A 15,898-nucleotide genomic window follows, 5' to 3' on the forward strand; every position below is an offset into this window, starting at 1 on the left:
TGTTACCACAAAAAGTGCAGCTATAAATATATTTTTTCTGTTGTCGGTAATTTTAAAAATTAAAATTCATTTTTTATTTTAAAATATTTTCCATGGTTACATGATTTATTCTCTCCTGCCTCTCTTTCCTCCCCACTCCCAGAGTTCAAAAGCAATTCCACTTGGTTATACATGTGTTATCACTTCATGCACTGTTTCCATATTATTCATTTTTGTAATAATCTTTTAAAACCAAAATCCCAAATCCTATATCCACATAAAAAACTTATAAATCATATGTTTTTCTTCTGCATTTCTGTTCCCATGGTTCTTTCTCTCGATGTGCATAGCTTTCTTTCTCATAAATCCCTCAGTCCTGGATCATTGCATTGATAGTAGTAGTAGAGTCGATTACATTTGATTGTTCCACAATGTTGCAGTCTCTGTGTACAATGTTCTCCAGATTCTGCTCATTTCACTCTGCATCAGTTCACATTGGTCTTTCCAGTTCATATCAGTTCATCACTCCTTATAGCACAATAGTATTCCATCACCATCATATACCACAATTTGTTCAGTCATTCCCTAATCAAGGGACACCCCCCCGTTTTCCAATTTTTTGCCACCACAAAAAACACAGTTATAAATATTTTTGCACAAACTGTTTTTTATCTCTTTGAGGTACAAACTCTGGGAAGTTTTTCTGTCCTCACAGAGGCATGGGAAGGGTGACTGTGATCAGAGCTGAGCAGACTGTGTGTACAAACAGGCAAGGGGGTATGGGAATCATGGTTAGAATTCCATGCAGGGCATTAGAAGATTGAGCCTCTCTGTTAACTCTCTCCTTGTGACCTTAGAAAGTTCCTTCTTCCCTTTGGGTCAAAGTAAGGCATCTGACCAGATGATCTCTTGGGTTTCTTTCATTTCTAAGTCCTATGATCCTAAGTCACTTCTTCTCTCTGATCCTCTTTCTTTGTTTGTATTTAATTAAAAAATAATTTATTATTTGCTAAAATTTCACATTCTTTTTTTTAAATTTTGAGTGCCATATTCTTTCCCTCTCTTCAGGCCTTCTCCCAACCATGAAGAAGGCAACACTATGATTTTAATTATATATGTGGAGTCATGCAAAGTGTATCATTTGTAAAATGAGTGGGTTGGATCTCTAAGCACCTTTCCTATGCTCTGACTCTGTGGTGTGGTTGAAAGTGTACGGGCTTGGGAATCAGATGATCTGGGTTTGAAATTGAGCTCTTTCACTTTGCCTTGTGATACTGGGTGATGAAATCTACTTATCTAAGGTATAGTTCCTCCCTTCTCATCTATAAAACAGAGATGACCCTTGTGTCTCAGAAAGGTGAATATTTTATAAATGAAAAACTCCTATAAAGATTACTTATCAGAGTAGCTAGGTAGCTCAATGGATATAGAGCTAGGTCTATAGATGGGAGGTCCTGGGATCAAATCTGACCTCAGATACTTCCTAGCTGTGTGACCCTGGACAAGTCACTTAACCCCCATTGCCTAGTCCTTGCCACTCTTCTGCTTTGGAACCAATACACAGTATTAATTCTAAGACAGAAGTTAAGGGTTTTTTAAAAAAGACTACTTATTAAAATAATAATTTGTTACTTCAGGTACAGGAATAATTATTATTCTTTGTGCAGAAAGAAAACCTAGATACAAAATGAAGACATTCAACCTGAGATTCTTTAGCAGAAATTTTAATATCAAACTATAAAAACTCAAGTACAAATCTTAGATATAAAGATACAAATAAAAAGTTCTCTACAATATATACAGTTTACATCAGGCTGAGTCCCAGAGCTGAAGGGGAGACAGGCCAACTCTGGGCCTATGCCCCAGATGTGGCAGTACTGGTCAATAAGGGATTTCAACCCCCTACAAGAAGAGAGGATTCCAAGGGCCCTGGTCTAGAGACACCTCTCAGAGCTAATCCTTCTGGCTTTCCAGAGGGATTCAGAAGGGATAATTCCAGTCCAAGCATGTGCATGTTTGTGTTTGTGAAGGTATCAGTAAGCACAGCTGGGGGGGCGGGGAGTGCAAGCAAATATGTGGCCACTGAAAGGTTCTGAAGGGAAAAGGCTGGGCAGCTCTACTATGAGCTCTTTGGACATGATCCCCCAGCAGAGGACTTTGAGGCCTCCCATTTCCAATCCTGCCCTTAGACCCCACTTAGCAGGCTGCTCCCAGGCGGGGAGGAATCAGAGTCAGGCTCAAGAGGGTCTTGGTCCAGCACTGGTCCATTCCAAGGCTATTGTAGCCCTTTCCGAGGGAACGAGAAGGATCCTGGAGAGAGGAGCAGGGGAGAGGGGAAAGCCCTTAGACATGAGGGGCCGACCGAAAGGGCAGCAAGCAAGACTAAAAGGGGCAGCTTTGTCCCTAAGGCTTCCCCACATGACTTTGGGCTTCTGTGATCTGACAGTGTAGCCCAGGGGAGAAAACCCAGGGCTAGAAGGCAAGAGACCTGGATTGTAGGCTGAGCTCAGACATTTTCTAGCTGTAAAATTTGGGTAAGTCATCTCTCCTCCCTTGGCCTTAGTCTCCTAGAACCAAGGGATTGACAGCTGGAACAGATCTCAGAGTTATAGATATAGTTTGTCATAGTTAGTAAGAGGTTAAGAGTCACAGACCAGAGGACAGAGCTGAAAAAGATCTTAGTCACAGAGCTGGAGTCCTAAACACAGAGCATCAGAGGCCTTAAATTGAGAACCAGATACAAGAAGTAACTTAGAACCAGAGGGCATCAGGGCTGAAAGATACCTTAGGGATCATTGACTCTGACCTCCTTATTTAACAGAAGGGGAAACCAAGGTCTTGAGAAGTGATGTCACTTAATCCTCTGAGGCCAAATAGTGAATTTTGGTGGTGGAACCAGGCCTGGAATCCCAGTCTCTCTTGATCTCCATCCCAGGGCTCTTGCCCTTGTCTTGATTGACTTGATTCAAAGGACAGTCAGTGTTTGAACTGTTCTCCCAATTTTTGGATATCAGGCTTTTCCCTGGTAGGGTTTTGGGGGACAGACCCTGGGAGTCAGAGACTCCATAACCTTCAAGCCTGTGACCATCTTTTGGCCACCAGCCGGCTCCTGCTTGAGAGTCTCTTGTACCCCGAGGCAGGGGTGGGAGAAGGGCACGATGAACATACAAGAGGTTGGGCAGAATTGTCAGGGGGAACCATGGGTGCAGGCTGGGTCATGGTGAAAAGCTAACCAACCTTTATAAGTGAAAACAGGGACTTGGAGGGATCTGTCACCAAAGTGTTAACATCCAAGATGCTTTTAATGCTTCTGATCTCACTGTGGCTCAGGTTGCCCTTGATGGTCAGGATGGCTCCCAAATGCCCTTTGCTGTAAGAAAAAAACCAAGAACAAGATAAGGAGATATGTGGCTTAGAATTCAAGGCACTCTTTGGGGTCCTTCTCCCTCCTGTCCCCCAACCTCACCTTTCCAGCCTATAAACAAAGGCTATCAGAGCTAAAAGGGATTTTAGAGATTATTTAGTCCAACCAATCTCATTATTTTATAGATGAGAAAACTGAGGCCCAGAGAGAAGGAGGCTTCTTCTAGGAGGCATTACTAGTAAGTGAAATATCTGAGATTAAAAAACAGGCATAATGTAGTATTTATTTCTTTTAAACCCTTACTTTCTGTCTTGGTAGCAACTTGAAGACAGAAGAACAAAGGCCAAGTAATAAGCATTAAGTGACTTACCCAGGGTCACACAGACAGGAACTATCTCAGGCAAAGTTTGAACTTAGGTCCTCCCAACACCAGGCCTGTCACTTTATTCCAGTTTCCCCAGGAATAATTTATTTTTCTACTCCATCATTATTAACCCTCAATGTCTCTCTTGAGGCAAATCTATCAGAGCTCCAATATAGTAGAGGCCATGTCTTACTTCTATGATCAGACTTATCTCCTTACCTCTTCCCTTTAGGGTCCCTAAATTCCTTTTTTTTAAAAACCCTTACCATCTGTTTTAGAATCAATACTGTATATTGGTTCTAAGGCAGAAGATTGGTAAGGGCTAGGCAATGAGGGTTAAGTGACTTGCCCAGGGTCACACAGCAAGGAAGTGTCTGAGGCCATATTTGAACCCAGGACCTCCCGTCTCTAAGCCTGGCTCTCTTTCCCCAGAGCTACCTACCTGCCCTTGGGATTGCTTCATTCACTGTATCTGTGACCCTAGTCATGGTGCTGAGCACATAGCAGATGCTTAATAAATGCTTGTTGATTAATCTAAACCATGTATTTTCCTTAGCATCACTTTGCATATAGTAGATATTCAATAAATATTTGTTGAATTAGAACTTAAAGAGAGTCATAGATTGTTGGTGCTGTACACAATGTCACACAGAGTCAGTGACGCAGCTGAGTCTAGGATTTAGTTTGTCTGGCTCCTGGCCTTGGGTTCTTTTTCCCATGTACTTTGTCCTTTGCTTGAGAGCTTGTTGCATTATTTTACCATAACTAGAGCATTACTACTATGCTATATAGTTAATTACTCTTCACTCTATAGCATTACATTGCCATAGTTATTGAATAAATTATCATATGCTCTCCCCCTTTAAAGGCACTGTGATGTAGTCATGAAGAGCTTCAGATGTGACGTGGGGCAAGTCCCTTAACATCTTACTGGAGACAGCTTGGACTTCATGACCTCTAAGATCCTTTCAGCTCTAAATCTACGATTCTACGGTCTCCTCTCTGTCCCACCCTCTGACATCCACTCGCCACTAGCTCCTGGAAGGCAGACTGTTGCTTCTCCCAGCTTCTCTCCAGTGTTGAATTTCTTTGTTTGGCAGCAGTGAGGCAGCACCAGTGGAGAGACAGCTTGGAGTCAGGAAGATCTGAATTTAAAGCCAGCCTCAGATACTTATTAGCTCTGTGACCATGGGTAAGTCACCTAACCACTGTTTGCCTTTATCCACTGGAGAAGGAAATGGTAATCCACTTTGCCAAGAAAACCCCACAGTCAGTGTTGGTATGCTATGGTCCACAGGATCATGAAGTGTATCTAACAACTAAACAATAATATTATAGAATTAATTAATGGAGTTGGACATCCCAAGGTACCCTCCTCTTCCCCACCCCCCTTCTTGAGGGGTCTACTGAACTGCTTCAAAGATCCATGGGGCTTAGAGTCACTAAAAGATGTCACTGGTCACTAGGTGGATAGAGTGTAACCCATTCTATTCACTGCCCCTCAGATTCAGTGGCTTTGGTGAGAGGCCCACTGGGAACCCACTAGATTTAGATTTTCTTACAGGAATGGCTTGTGGGAGGATAGGTAAGAGAAGTGAGGAAAACTTCATGGAAATATTATTGTTATGATAAATATTATTAAATAATAGATGGAAAAAGGAGGGAAGCTTTAGGAATTTAATGGAAATCATAACATTCAAGCACGTTTGAACCTTGGCCTCTCCCTAACTCCAGTAAGTTCCAATTAGATATCGAGTGACAGTGTTTAGAGTTTGAGCTAGAAAGAATATTAGAGTTTGAGTCCAACTTTCTCAGTTTGCAGATGGGCCAACTAAAGCTTGAAGAAAGGAAAGGACTCCAAATTAGACTTTACCCATGAGGTTTGCAAAGTCTTCTTTGTGTTTTCCTTCAAGACTGAGCTTCCTTATTCCCTGACCTCCACCCCAGTACCAAAGTACTGATCCTCAGGAACAGTTAGCAAGTATTTCTAACCCCATGAAAGAGCTCTTGACCTCAAGGTTACTCCTTAAACAAATCCCTCCATCTCCAGACACTATGCATTTCTGTTGGCTGTTCCTATGCCTGGAATATTCTTTTCACATCTCCACCTCATCTTCACATCTCACCCTGTCTTCAGATCCTAGCTAAAATCCTGCTTCTTCTGTAAGGAGCCTTTTCTGGACTCTCCTTAATGCCACTGGTTGACTCTATGACTTTGGAAATCACATTTCTAGGGGGAAGGATTGGTGAATGGAACAGTTAATATCCCTGGTAGCAATGAAAAGCATTTTTGACAATGGAAAAAAGAGAAGTCAAATTCCACTTTCACCTCTTCCCTCCTAAACCTTTTTTTTGTTTGATATTTGTTTTAGATAGGAAGTTTAGAAGAAAAGGTAGCTGGAATGTTTGAGATAAGTAGGGGTCACTATGAGTTTAGACTCCACTTTTTCTGTGTGATCTTGTGTGACTCACTGGGTTTGGATTTCTTTACCTATAAGATGAAAGGGTCGAACCAAATGATCTCTAATATCTTTTCCAGTTTTAAATCTCCGATCCTTAATTTTCTCATCTGTATAATGGATATAGGCAGCTAGGTGGTACAGTAGGTAGAGTTGGGCCTGGGGGTCAGGAAGACCAGAGTTTAAAAGTGTCCTCAGATATTTACTAGCTATGTGACCCTGAGTAAGCTACTTAAACCTGTTTGCCACTGTTCCCTTATCTGTCAAATGAGCTAGAGAAGAAAATGGCAAACTATTCTAGTATCTTTTCCAAGAAAATCCCACATAGGGGTGTGAAGAAATGGATACAATTTAAAATAAACAATAACAAATAAGGAGAGACCTGGGATGAGTTTTGACTTCCCTCCTCTCTTCCACTCACCTGAAATCTGGGAACCTACTGGCAAATGTTGCCACCTCGAGCTTGATAGCATTAGTATCCTGGAGCCGAATGATTTCTGCCAGGGTAGGGAGGGCTGGCTCTAGCCAGGTTGCAGGAGATCCCTGAAGGAGAAAAAGCCTGGTCACTTAGGCCCCAAGTCTTCCATTCCATAATGGAGCAAATCGTCCTGGCCCCAGACTGAATCCCTTAACTGGATCAATCTTGCTCTTTTCCCCTCAGTCTGCCTTCATTTCACAAAAGACTATCCCCTTGGAGGCAGCTGGGAGGCTCAGTGGATTGAGAGCCAGACCCAGAGATGGTAGTCCTGGGCTTAAATCTGGTCTCAGACCCTTCCCAGCTGTGTGACCCTAGGCAAGTCACTTAATCTCCATTGCCTAGCCCTTACCACTCTTCTGTCTTCAAGCCAAAACTTAGAGTTGATTCTCAGATCAAAGGTAAGGATTTAAAATAAAATAAAAATTCTGTCCCTTACATTCTCGAAACAGAAGTGTTGGATGTTTGTGGCATCCATTAAGATGGCCCTGGCCAAGGTTAGTTGAAGGTCAACAGTCCTCAGCACTAGTCGCTTCTTGCTGAGCCGGATGATGTATTCCTTCACTAGGTATAGGTGGATAGCTTCCATGATGTCCTGAAATCAGGAGGGGACAGAACAGCTGGGTCAGCAGATCTGGGGTCTGGGAGTGGGTATAAATGTGGGGCACCAAGGAGGAGGGGGAAGTGCTTGCTGAGGAAGCTAGAAAGGGAAGATGGAGGAAGTCTGGACCATTACTGGTGGGACTCAACATCTTGAGAGTCTCTGACTCTGTATGATCTAATATGACCCTTAGGGCACATCCAGGGCCAGAAAGTCATTCATTCTACTTTGAGGCAGGTTTTTCCTTAGATTAGAGAGTAGATCAGGGGCAGCTCAGTAGAGAGAAAATTGGCCCTGGAGTGAGGAAGACCTGAGTTCAAAAATGGCTTGGACTCATTAGCTGTAGGATCCTGGACGAGATGCACAATGTCTGCTGCCCCAGTTTCTTCATCTGTAAAAGGGTGTATAATAATGGCACCTACTTCCCAGGGTTGTGAGGATTAAAAAAGAAATCTATCTCCATGTAATTTCCCTGGGAGATGAGACAGGTGTGTGTTGGAGGGAGGAAGGATTCTTGAAGAGATTCCTAGGGTGAAAGGTCATGAATGAGTCCTTGGGTCCATCCCTTCCTCTTCCCGAGGGACACAGATTTTTCCCACAAGCCATATGGGCAGGGTAAAGGTGGGGAAGGGGTGGAGTAGGGGTCAGACTGTCAGGCAGGCTTCCTGTTACTAGGGGCTTAAGTGACATTTCCTGGCCCAGCCACATCCTCCTTACCTCTTGGTACCGTTTTCTTAGGGCCTTGAATTCTGGCAGATGCTCACTGGTGATTCTAATGATTTCTGCCACAGTTTCCTCATGGGTGGCCCAGCGGGTCTGTGTTAGCTTCTTGAATAGGGGCTACAGAAAGAACAGTGTTGTTTTGGTTAAAGATGCACAACCCCTGGATGCCCCCCTCCCCCCAACTGAATACATAAACAAACACACAGATATGGCTATTGAGGGGCAGGTGGGGACTGCCAATCAGCTACTGGGTGACCTCCATTTCCAGGTTCACATTCCATCACAATCTGGAGGAACTAGATTTTTGGTCCTTCCCTCTTTATCTCTCCCCACTCCTATGCTTTTCTCCCTTATCTCTGACTCCATCACAGAGGGGATGGAGCTAAAAACACACAAGGATGGAGGAAAAACAAACAAACAAACACAAGGATGGGGCATAAAAACCCAAACAAACAAAGATGGGACAAAAAAAACGTGTTTTATATGGTAGAACCTGGGGAGACATCTTCTCCAGGGAGATGACAGCTCTCTCTTTGGGGCAGGGAACATAGTAAGATACAGGGATGCAGGGAACCTCCAGCCATCCCTGGGACAGCTATGGAAGAGTTGCATTTTGAAACCAGAGTTTTTCCAAAAGTGTCATCCAAGGGACCCATGCAGGCCTCTGAGACCCTTTCAGGCATCACCAAGGTCAAAACCATTTTCAGAGTAATACTAAGACATTGTAATTTCCAAGATGGTAAATACTGATAGAAGGTGGCATAGTGGATAGAGTGCCGGGTCTGGAGTTAGGAAGTTCACACCTGGCCTCAGATTCTGAGACTATATGATGCTCTTAGGGCATGCTCCAGGGCAGAAAGTCTACTCTGAGGCAGGCTTTTCCTTTTAGATCAGAAGCAGCTGGGTAGAGCAATGGAGAGAATACTGGCCCTGGAGTGAGGAAGACCTGATTTCAAAAGTGGCCTCTTTCATATACATATATATATACATACTAGCTATGTGACCCTCAATTAGTCACTTAGCAAGTTGGCCTCAGTTTCCTCATCTGTCGAATGAGCCTGAGAAGGAAAAGGCAAACCAGTCCAGTATTTCTGCCAAGAAAACCCCCAAAAGGGGCCACAAGGAATGGAACGTGACTGAAAACGACTAAACAACAAAATATTGATCGGTATGAGCCAGCCAAACAAAAGTTCTTCTGGTGGCGGAGCAGTCCTCAAAAAACTCCTGGAGGGAGTCCGGAGCCCAAAACGTGCGAGAGCTGTTGCTTTAAACTAACACTCATTCCTCAATACAGGCGAGTTTTAAAGCAAATGTCTTAAGGGAGGCTTTGAGGGTTTCCCAGAAACGAGGATATCTAGGATGTATCTGGAGCGGGGCATACCAGACCTGGAAACGGACGGGTAAGGGGTGGGGCACTGCGGGGCAGATGACAGGAAATGGCGACTCTGAGAATGTGGCAAAACAGGGAAGTCTGGGGGCTGGGAACGAGGAGGGTGAGGTGATGACAACTTCCAGGCAGGTAGGGAGGGCATTTCCAGCCTCGTGGCTCGGGGGAGGGGTGGGGTGGTCTCCGTCAGTCTGTCTCTCCGTGCCTTCTCAAAGGACAAGCACACCTCAGGGTACCTGATTTTGCCCCCCGTCCCCCCGTCCCTCGCCCCCCAATTTCCCCCCCTGCCCCCCCCTCCGCCCCTCAAATTCTCCTCCTCTCAAGGCTGGAAATTACCTTCAGTACCAGGAACAGGTCTTGGAGCAGAATGCTGAAGCCACTTTGCTCTATCTCAGGAAGGGGGTGGAAGATGAAGCTCGAAGGCTCCTTCTTCAGAGCCTGGGAAGCCTTTTCAATATGCGTCCTGAAAGCAAACAGGGAGGCTAAGTCCAGAACAGGACACGGTGATCCAACCAACTCTCTTCTTTTACAAAGGGGTAAAAAAGAAGGGCAGCTGCGTCCCTTAGTGGATGGACAGCTAGGCCTGGAGATGGGAGGAGCAGGGTTCAAATTTGACTTCAGACACCTCCTAGCTGGATGATTGACCCTGTGCAAGTCACTTGACCCCCACTGTCTAAACCTTACTTCTCTTCTGCCTTGGAACCAATGCTAAACATCTATTCTAAGACAGAAGGTAAGAGCTTTTATATATGTATATCCATAAATACACATATGGAAAAATATAGCCATTAATATATCAAGATATAAATACACATAAAGAAATATATAAAATATATACAGATATAGACATAAGTATAGAGATATAAGTATGTAAAATCTATAGATATAAATATGAAAATATACAGATATAAATATGTAAAATATATATCCATATTTATGTATATTTATTTATATATAAATATATATATATGGAAAAAGAAACCCAAAGAAGGAAAGAGATTCGTCCAAGATCACATGAGGAATCAATCAGTGGAAATCAGTTCCCATCCTGGTCTTCTGTCAAGGTTAGTGGTTTTTCTACTGAAGCCAGGGAAGGAGAAAGCTTAATTTTGTGGTGGTGTTAAGCCCTTTTAAATATACTTTACCAAGAAAAAGAGTTTGTACATCTACAATCTACATTTTAAAAATAAAATACAGTCTTGAAGTAAAAAAGAAGTGGGCAAACCCAAAGAAAGAGAGATTTTTCTGAGAAGCTGAGCACCAGCTTCCCAGGGGAACATCTCCCTTAGGAATTGAAGTCCAGGACCCTTATCCTGGTATTTATCCATGGTTCCCCCCCCCAGACTTTCCCATTTTCAGACTTCTTTTTCTTTTGCTCCCTTTATAGAAACTCTGATCAGGCTAGGGTGAACTCGCCAGCAAAAAAGCCTTTGTTTATACTGGCCTTCCTTTAGTTTCCTCCTATCAAAAAGTGCATTTTCATTCTTCAAAGACTTACTCAAATCCTTTCTTCCAGGAAGCCTTCTTTGATTACTTTAGACTATATTGACCCTCCTCTTTCCCATCAGGAAAAGACAGAGTGGGTACTCTGGTGACTAGTGAGATGAACTTTATGGCTAAATCCTTTGCCTCACTGATACCCCCCCCCCCAAACAAACAAATAAAAAACAAAACCCAACACCTCCCATCTTAGAATCAAGAATACTGTGTATTGGTTCCAAGGCAAAAGAGCAGGAAGGGCTAGACAATGCAGGGTTAAGTGACTTGCCCAGGGTCTCACAGTTAAGAGGTATCTGAGTTCAGATTTGAGCCCAGGACCGCCTGTTTCCAGGTCTGGCTCTCTATCCACTGAGTCACCTAGCTGCCCCCTCACTGATCCATCTCTTGGTTATCCATATGAATATTTGTTTAGTGTTTGAATTCTTTATTACCCTGATCCCATTTAGAGGGCTTCTTCTCTTTGTGATTTTATGATGCTCAACAGATACTTCACTGATCCCTGAATTCTCTTCCACATCATACTTAGTAACTTTAGGGCTCTCTGTATCCCATTAGCTTATAAGTTCTTTGAGGCACATAGTAGGCATTTAATGTATATTAATTGAATGACTGATCATCTTAGCCCTACACTAGGTTCCAGTCTTCATTCTGCCACTAGACAAGTCACATATTCTCACTGAGCCTCAGTCTCCTCTTCTGTTAAATGAAGACACTGAACTAGGTGGCTATCTGAGATCCTGTCCACTGGCAAAATTTTGTATCCTATACTTCTGGCACTTCTCCAGGGAGTTCCCTGAGACCCCGATTCCTAGTCTGCTCCTCTTTCCTTTATCTTCCCAACATCTGACCCAAGCACAGGGCTAAGCTCATGGAGTGGGGAAGTGAGAGAAAGCTCAGGAAAGATTGCTTCAGTGACAGACTGCTAGTTTCCCTGCAGTGGTTCACCCTCCCATCCTTGGGCTTACCTGAAGGCCAGGCAATTGTTGATGTTGGCCATGATGATGGCTCTGTAATATTTCTGTTGTTTGCCTTTCTCCAAGAAGTCTACAAAGGCTTGTTGGTAGCTGTGGATATAATTTTCTAAACTTAGAGATAGGGAAGATGGGACCCAGAGAGGGAAAGAAAACTGGTCCCCAAATTACAAAGACTGGCAAAGGCTAGAATTTCAGCATTGTAGGGATCCAAGCTCTGAATCCTTGCCCTGTGCCCCCCAAGGATTGGGCAGAGTCGGGGTGAGCACTACCCCATGACACCCAGTGCCCTACCTGTGAAGGGGCATACCTTTTCAGGAAGGAGGAGAACTTAGTCATCAGCAGTGGTTTTATCTGTTTACCCAGGTCGATTGTGATGTTCTCAGCCTTGAGTTGTAACGCAGAGATAATCTATAAGAAGAAGGAGGTTAGGAGGAGAGGGGTTGCTTGCTCCTGAGACTCTGGCTGGCACAAATTTAGGGTTATAGGAATGCATTCTAGCTTTCACATTCTGGGGAAAGGGAAGGCTGTTGGGACTATGAGATAATGGCAAAGGCTGCCTGGGGTGATCACCTTTTCCTGCCCAGGGAAGGAATATGAACAAAGGAATAAATATGTGCAAAAGTATGGAAACACAGAGGGTGTATGCAGTTAACCAGTGTTTACTAATTAAGTATGAAGGATCACCAGTTCTTTGCATGGGGGGAAGTGAGACAGAGACAGAAGAGAGAGGGAGAGAGAGAGAGACAGGGAGACAGTGAAGGGGAGAGAGAGAGAGAGAGAGAGAGAGAGAGAGAGAGAGAGAGAGAGAGAGAGAGAGAGAGAGAGAGAGAGAGAGAGAGAGAGAGAAGAGAGAGAGAGAACACATACTTATTTAAAAACCATCTTAGAATCTAAGTATTGGTTCCAAAGAGTGGTAAGAGTTAGGCAATTGGTGGTTAAATGATTTGCTGACTTGCCCTGGGTCACCCAGCTAGGAATTCTGTGAGGTCAAATTTGAACCCAGAATTTCCTGTCTTGTTCTTTATCCACTGAGCCACCTAGCTGCCTTGTGCATATATTTTTAAAAATCACAGTAGAAGGGACCTTAGCGATCCACCAAGTTCAGCCCCCTTATTTTATAGAGGACGAATAATGATTCCCAGAGAAAGGAATGATATAGTTGCCCAAAGGTATACAGTTACTAAATAGCAGAGACAGGAGTAGAACTTGGGTCATCTAACTTCAAATCTAGCTCTCTGGCCACTATGAGTTTGGCTGCATATTTGGGTTTTTTCTCTTCTTTTTTGAAAGTGAGGAGGGGAGACTGGGATGGTATAGGCACATCCAGGCAGAAGGGCCACAAGAGATCTGGATATACTTATGTGCATATGTTCACACCTGTCTTGCCTCTGAGAGCCAGGACTGTGTATCCAGGTACCAAATATTCATACGGATGGATACTTGAATGAGAAATACGTCTCTGTGTTTTGGGGGCTAAAGCCAAAGCTCCTGGATGTGTGCATTGCATTTATGTCCCATATACTGTACATGTGTGTTATGCCTCTGTGTTATGGAGCAAGGGGCCAGAAAAGCTGTTCCAGTACCTGGATGATGTCAATTGGGAGCTCACTGTGGTAGTTTCCTTCTAGATATATGGGCTCCTTGTCTTCTGACCATTTCTTCACTTCCATCTTCAGCCCCTCGTTCATCAGTTCCTGGATCCTTGCCTGAGTAACAGGGGGAAGGACCCAGGTGATCATGGGAACTTTGTGGTAGTAGGTCCAGACTGGGAATAAGAGGATATGAGCTATCCCCATTCTCACCCCTGGTTGGCCCTAAGGTCCCAGGGTGGGATGGGATATGGGGGAAGGTGAGAAGGGATAGAGAAAAGCATCTTAGATGATGCAGGAATCAGAAGGCCTGAGTCTCCTCCTGTCTGGTCCCTATGACCAACTTTCAGTCTGAGAGTCTGAGTGCCTCAGTTTTCTCATCTGTATATCGAGGATGTTAAATGATCTTTGAAGTCCTTTCTGATACCTCCATTCTATAATTCTCTGAGCTTTCATTCATCTTTTTTCAAATATTAGCCTCTAAATTACCTTCCTACCAGGGCTTTTTGCAAGGAAGGTGCTTTGGAGAAAGCACTTCAACTTTTCTTATTTTTCTCCCCAAAGTTAGAGGAATCTCTATGACTCATCAACTTCCCAGTTCTTCTCCTTCATGTCTCTGTTGAGAAAGGGAATTGGAAATTCAAAATTTAAAGACATATTAAAGGCCTGCGATATAAAATACCTTGTGCTCGATGCTAGGGACAGCAAAGGTAGAAACTGACACAATCCCTATTCTCAAGGAAAGTACAATCTGACAAGACGCAAGAGTTGGCATTATTATTTATTATTATTGTCATCATCCACTCGCATCCAGCCCTGGGTCATCACTGTAAAAGAGGAAACCTGCTGAATTTGGAGTCAGAATTTCAGGGCTCAATTCCCAGTTCTGATACTAACTCCCCTGTTAGTTAAATTACTGACTGTGTATGATTTTAGGTAAATTACTTCTCTTTTCTGAGCCCCAATTTTCTCATCTCTAAAATGAGTGATTAAACTAGATAGTCTCTAAATTCCTTTCCAGCTATCTATACAATAGAGGCCCACTTTTTGGGGGGAGGAGGGTGTGTCTCTCTTGTCATTGAATCCTTTGGCTTGTGCTCTGCTGGGAGGACTCTCCCTTGGGAAGGGGCTGGTGCCTTCTTTGAGAAGGAAGTCTGTCTACAGACAGGAAAGCTTTTGGTTCTTTTGACTGACATCACAATCATCATGATGAAAAATAAAAATATCTCCACACATTGGTGAGTCACTGAAACTTTGTGAGTATTTTAAGTACCTTGATATTTCCTACTTGTACCCCAACCTAATGCAGGAATCATAATTCTCATTTTACAGATGGAGAAACCATAACTCAGAGAGGCACAGGGAGCTGCTCAAGATTGCACAGCAAGTTAGTAGGTTAGCCAGGACTAACTCAGAACTGCTCATTCTCAATCTGGGGGAGCCCTCTCAACAAGTCCTCATCTCCCATCTCACTGCTCTCCTCTCAGTCAACCTATGAACACCAAGATCCTTTATTTCTCCCCTCCCTTATTGTCCCTACCCAGATTCGCATATCAGGCTCTCCCCATCCTTCTTTTAGATGACCAGCCTACTTTTTGGTTTCTTAGCTCCAAGTAATATTAAAGCCCCAGATCTACCTTTGGAAAACCAGGTCTTGCACTCACACTGACACCTGATGACTTATATTCAAAGGCTCTCTATCTATCCATCCTGCTCCTACTTTCCCTGTTTTCTGTCTTTCTTCCTTGCCTGTTCCCTCTACCTCTCTTCAATTTTCTCTCTCCTATCTCTCTGCTTCTCTCTCTTCCTTTTTCTTTTTGTCTCCCTTGCTTTCCCCTCCTTTTTGTCTTTCTTTCTTCTCTCTTCTTTCCATTGCTATCTCAGTCACCATAACTTACCTTCTTCTTTCTCCTCCATAGATTTCCCTTATCGTTTAGTTTCCTCTCTTTTATCTTTTAAAACCTTCATCTTCTGACTTAGACTCAATACTGTGTATTGGTTCCAAAACAGAAGAGAGGTAAGGGCTAGGCAATGGGGGTTAAGTGACTTTCACAGGGTCACACAGCCAGGAAATGTCAGACCAGATTCCATCCCAGGACTTCCTTTCTCTAGGCCTGCCTCTTAATCCACTGAGCCATCTAATTGCCCCCTTGCCATTTCTTTCTATTTTTCTTATTTATTTAGTTTTTTCTCCCCAAAGTTAAAGGAATCTCTGACTCATCACTTTCCCAGTTCTTCCCCTTCATGTCTCTGTTGAGAAAGGGAATTGGAAATTCAAAATTTAAAGACATATTAAAGGCTTGAGATATAAAATGCCTTGTGCTCAATGCTAGGGACAGCAAAGGTAGAAACTGACATAGTCCCTATTCTCAAGAAAAGTACAGTCTGATAAGAGGCAAGAGGATTTATGTGATTTCACTGGTGAGCAGACTTGATTGCCATCTTTTCTGCAAACTTTAGTATAAGAGAGTAGTTACTCTGAT

General features: G+C 43.4%; 1 protein-coding gene across 1 annotated transcript in view; it reads right to left on the reverse strand.

The window, feature by feature from the left end:
• Positions 1–1,687: 1,687 nt before the first annotated feature.
• Positions 1,688–15,898, reverse strand: part of TNFAIP2 (TNF alpha induced protein 2) — a 33,536-nt gene continuing 19,325 nt past the window's right edge. The window contains exons 5-13 of the mRNA XM_056811219.1: positions 13,410–13,532; positions 12,134–12,234; positions 11,818–11,916; positions 9,689–9,815; positions 7,960–8,082; positions 7,081–7,236; positions 6,588–6,709; positions 3,217–3,349; positions 1,688–2,289 (exon numbers count right to left, since the gene is read on the reverse strand). Of these exons, the coding sequence (XP_056667197.1) occupies positions 2,176–2,289; positions 3,217–3,349; positions 6,588–6,709; positions 7,081–7,236; positions 7,960–8,082; positions 9,689–9,815; positions 11,818–11,916; positions 12,134–12,234; positions 13,410–13,532 (1,098 nt within the window). The 3' untranslated portion in view covers positions 1,688–2,175. The remainder of the gene's footprint in view (positions 2,290–3,216; positions 3,350–6,587; positions 6,710–7,080; positions 7,237–7,959; positions 8,083–9,688; positions 9,816–11,817; positions 11,917–12,133; positions 12,235–13,409; positions 13,533–15,898) is intronic.

This window comes from Monodelphis domestica, chromosome 1 (assembly GCF_027887165.1).
Source record: "Monodelphis domestica isolate mMonDom1 chromosome 1, mMonDom1.pri, whole genome shotgun sequence".
Taxonomy (NCBI): Eukaryota; Metazoa; Chordata; class Mammalia; order Didelphimorphia; family Didelphidae; genus Monodelphis; species Monodelphis domestica.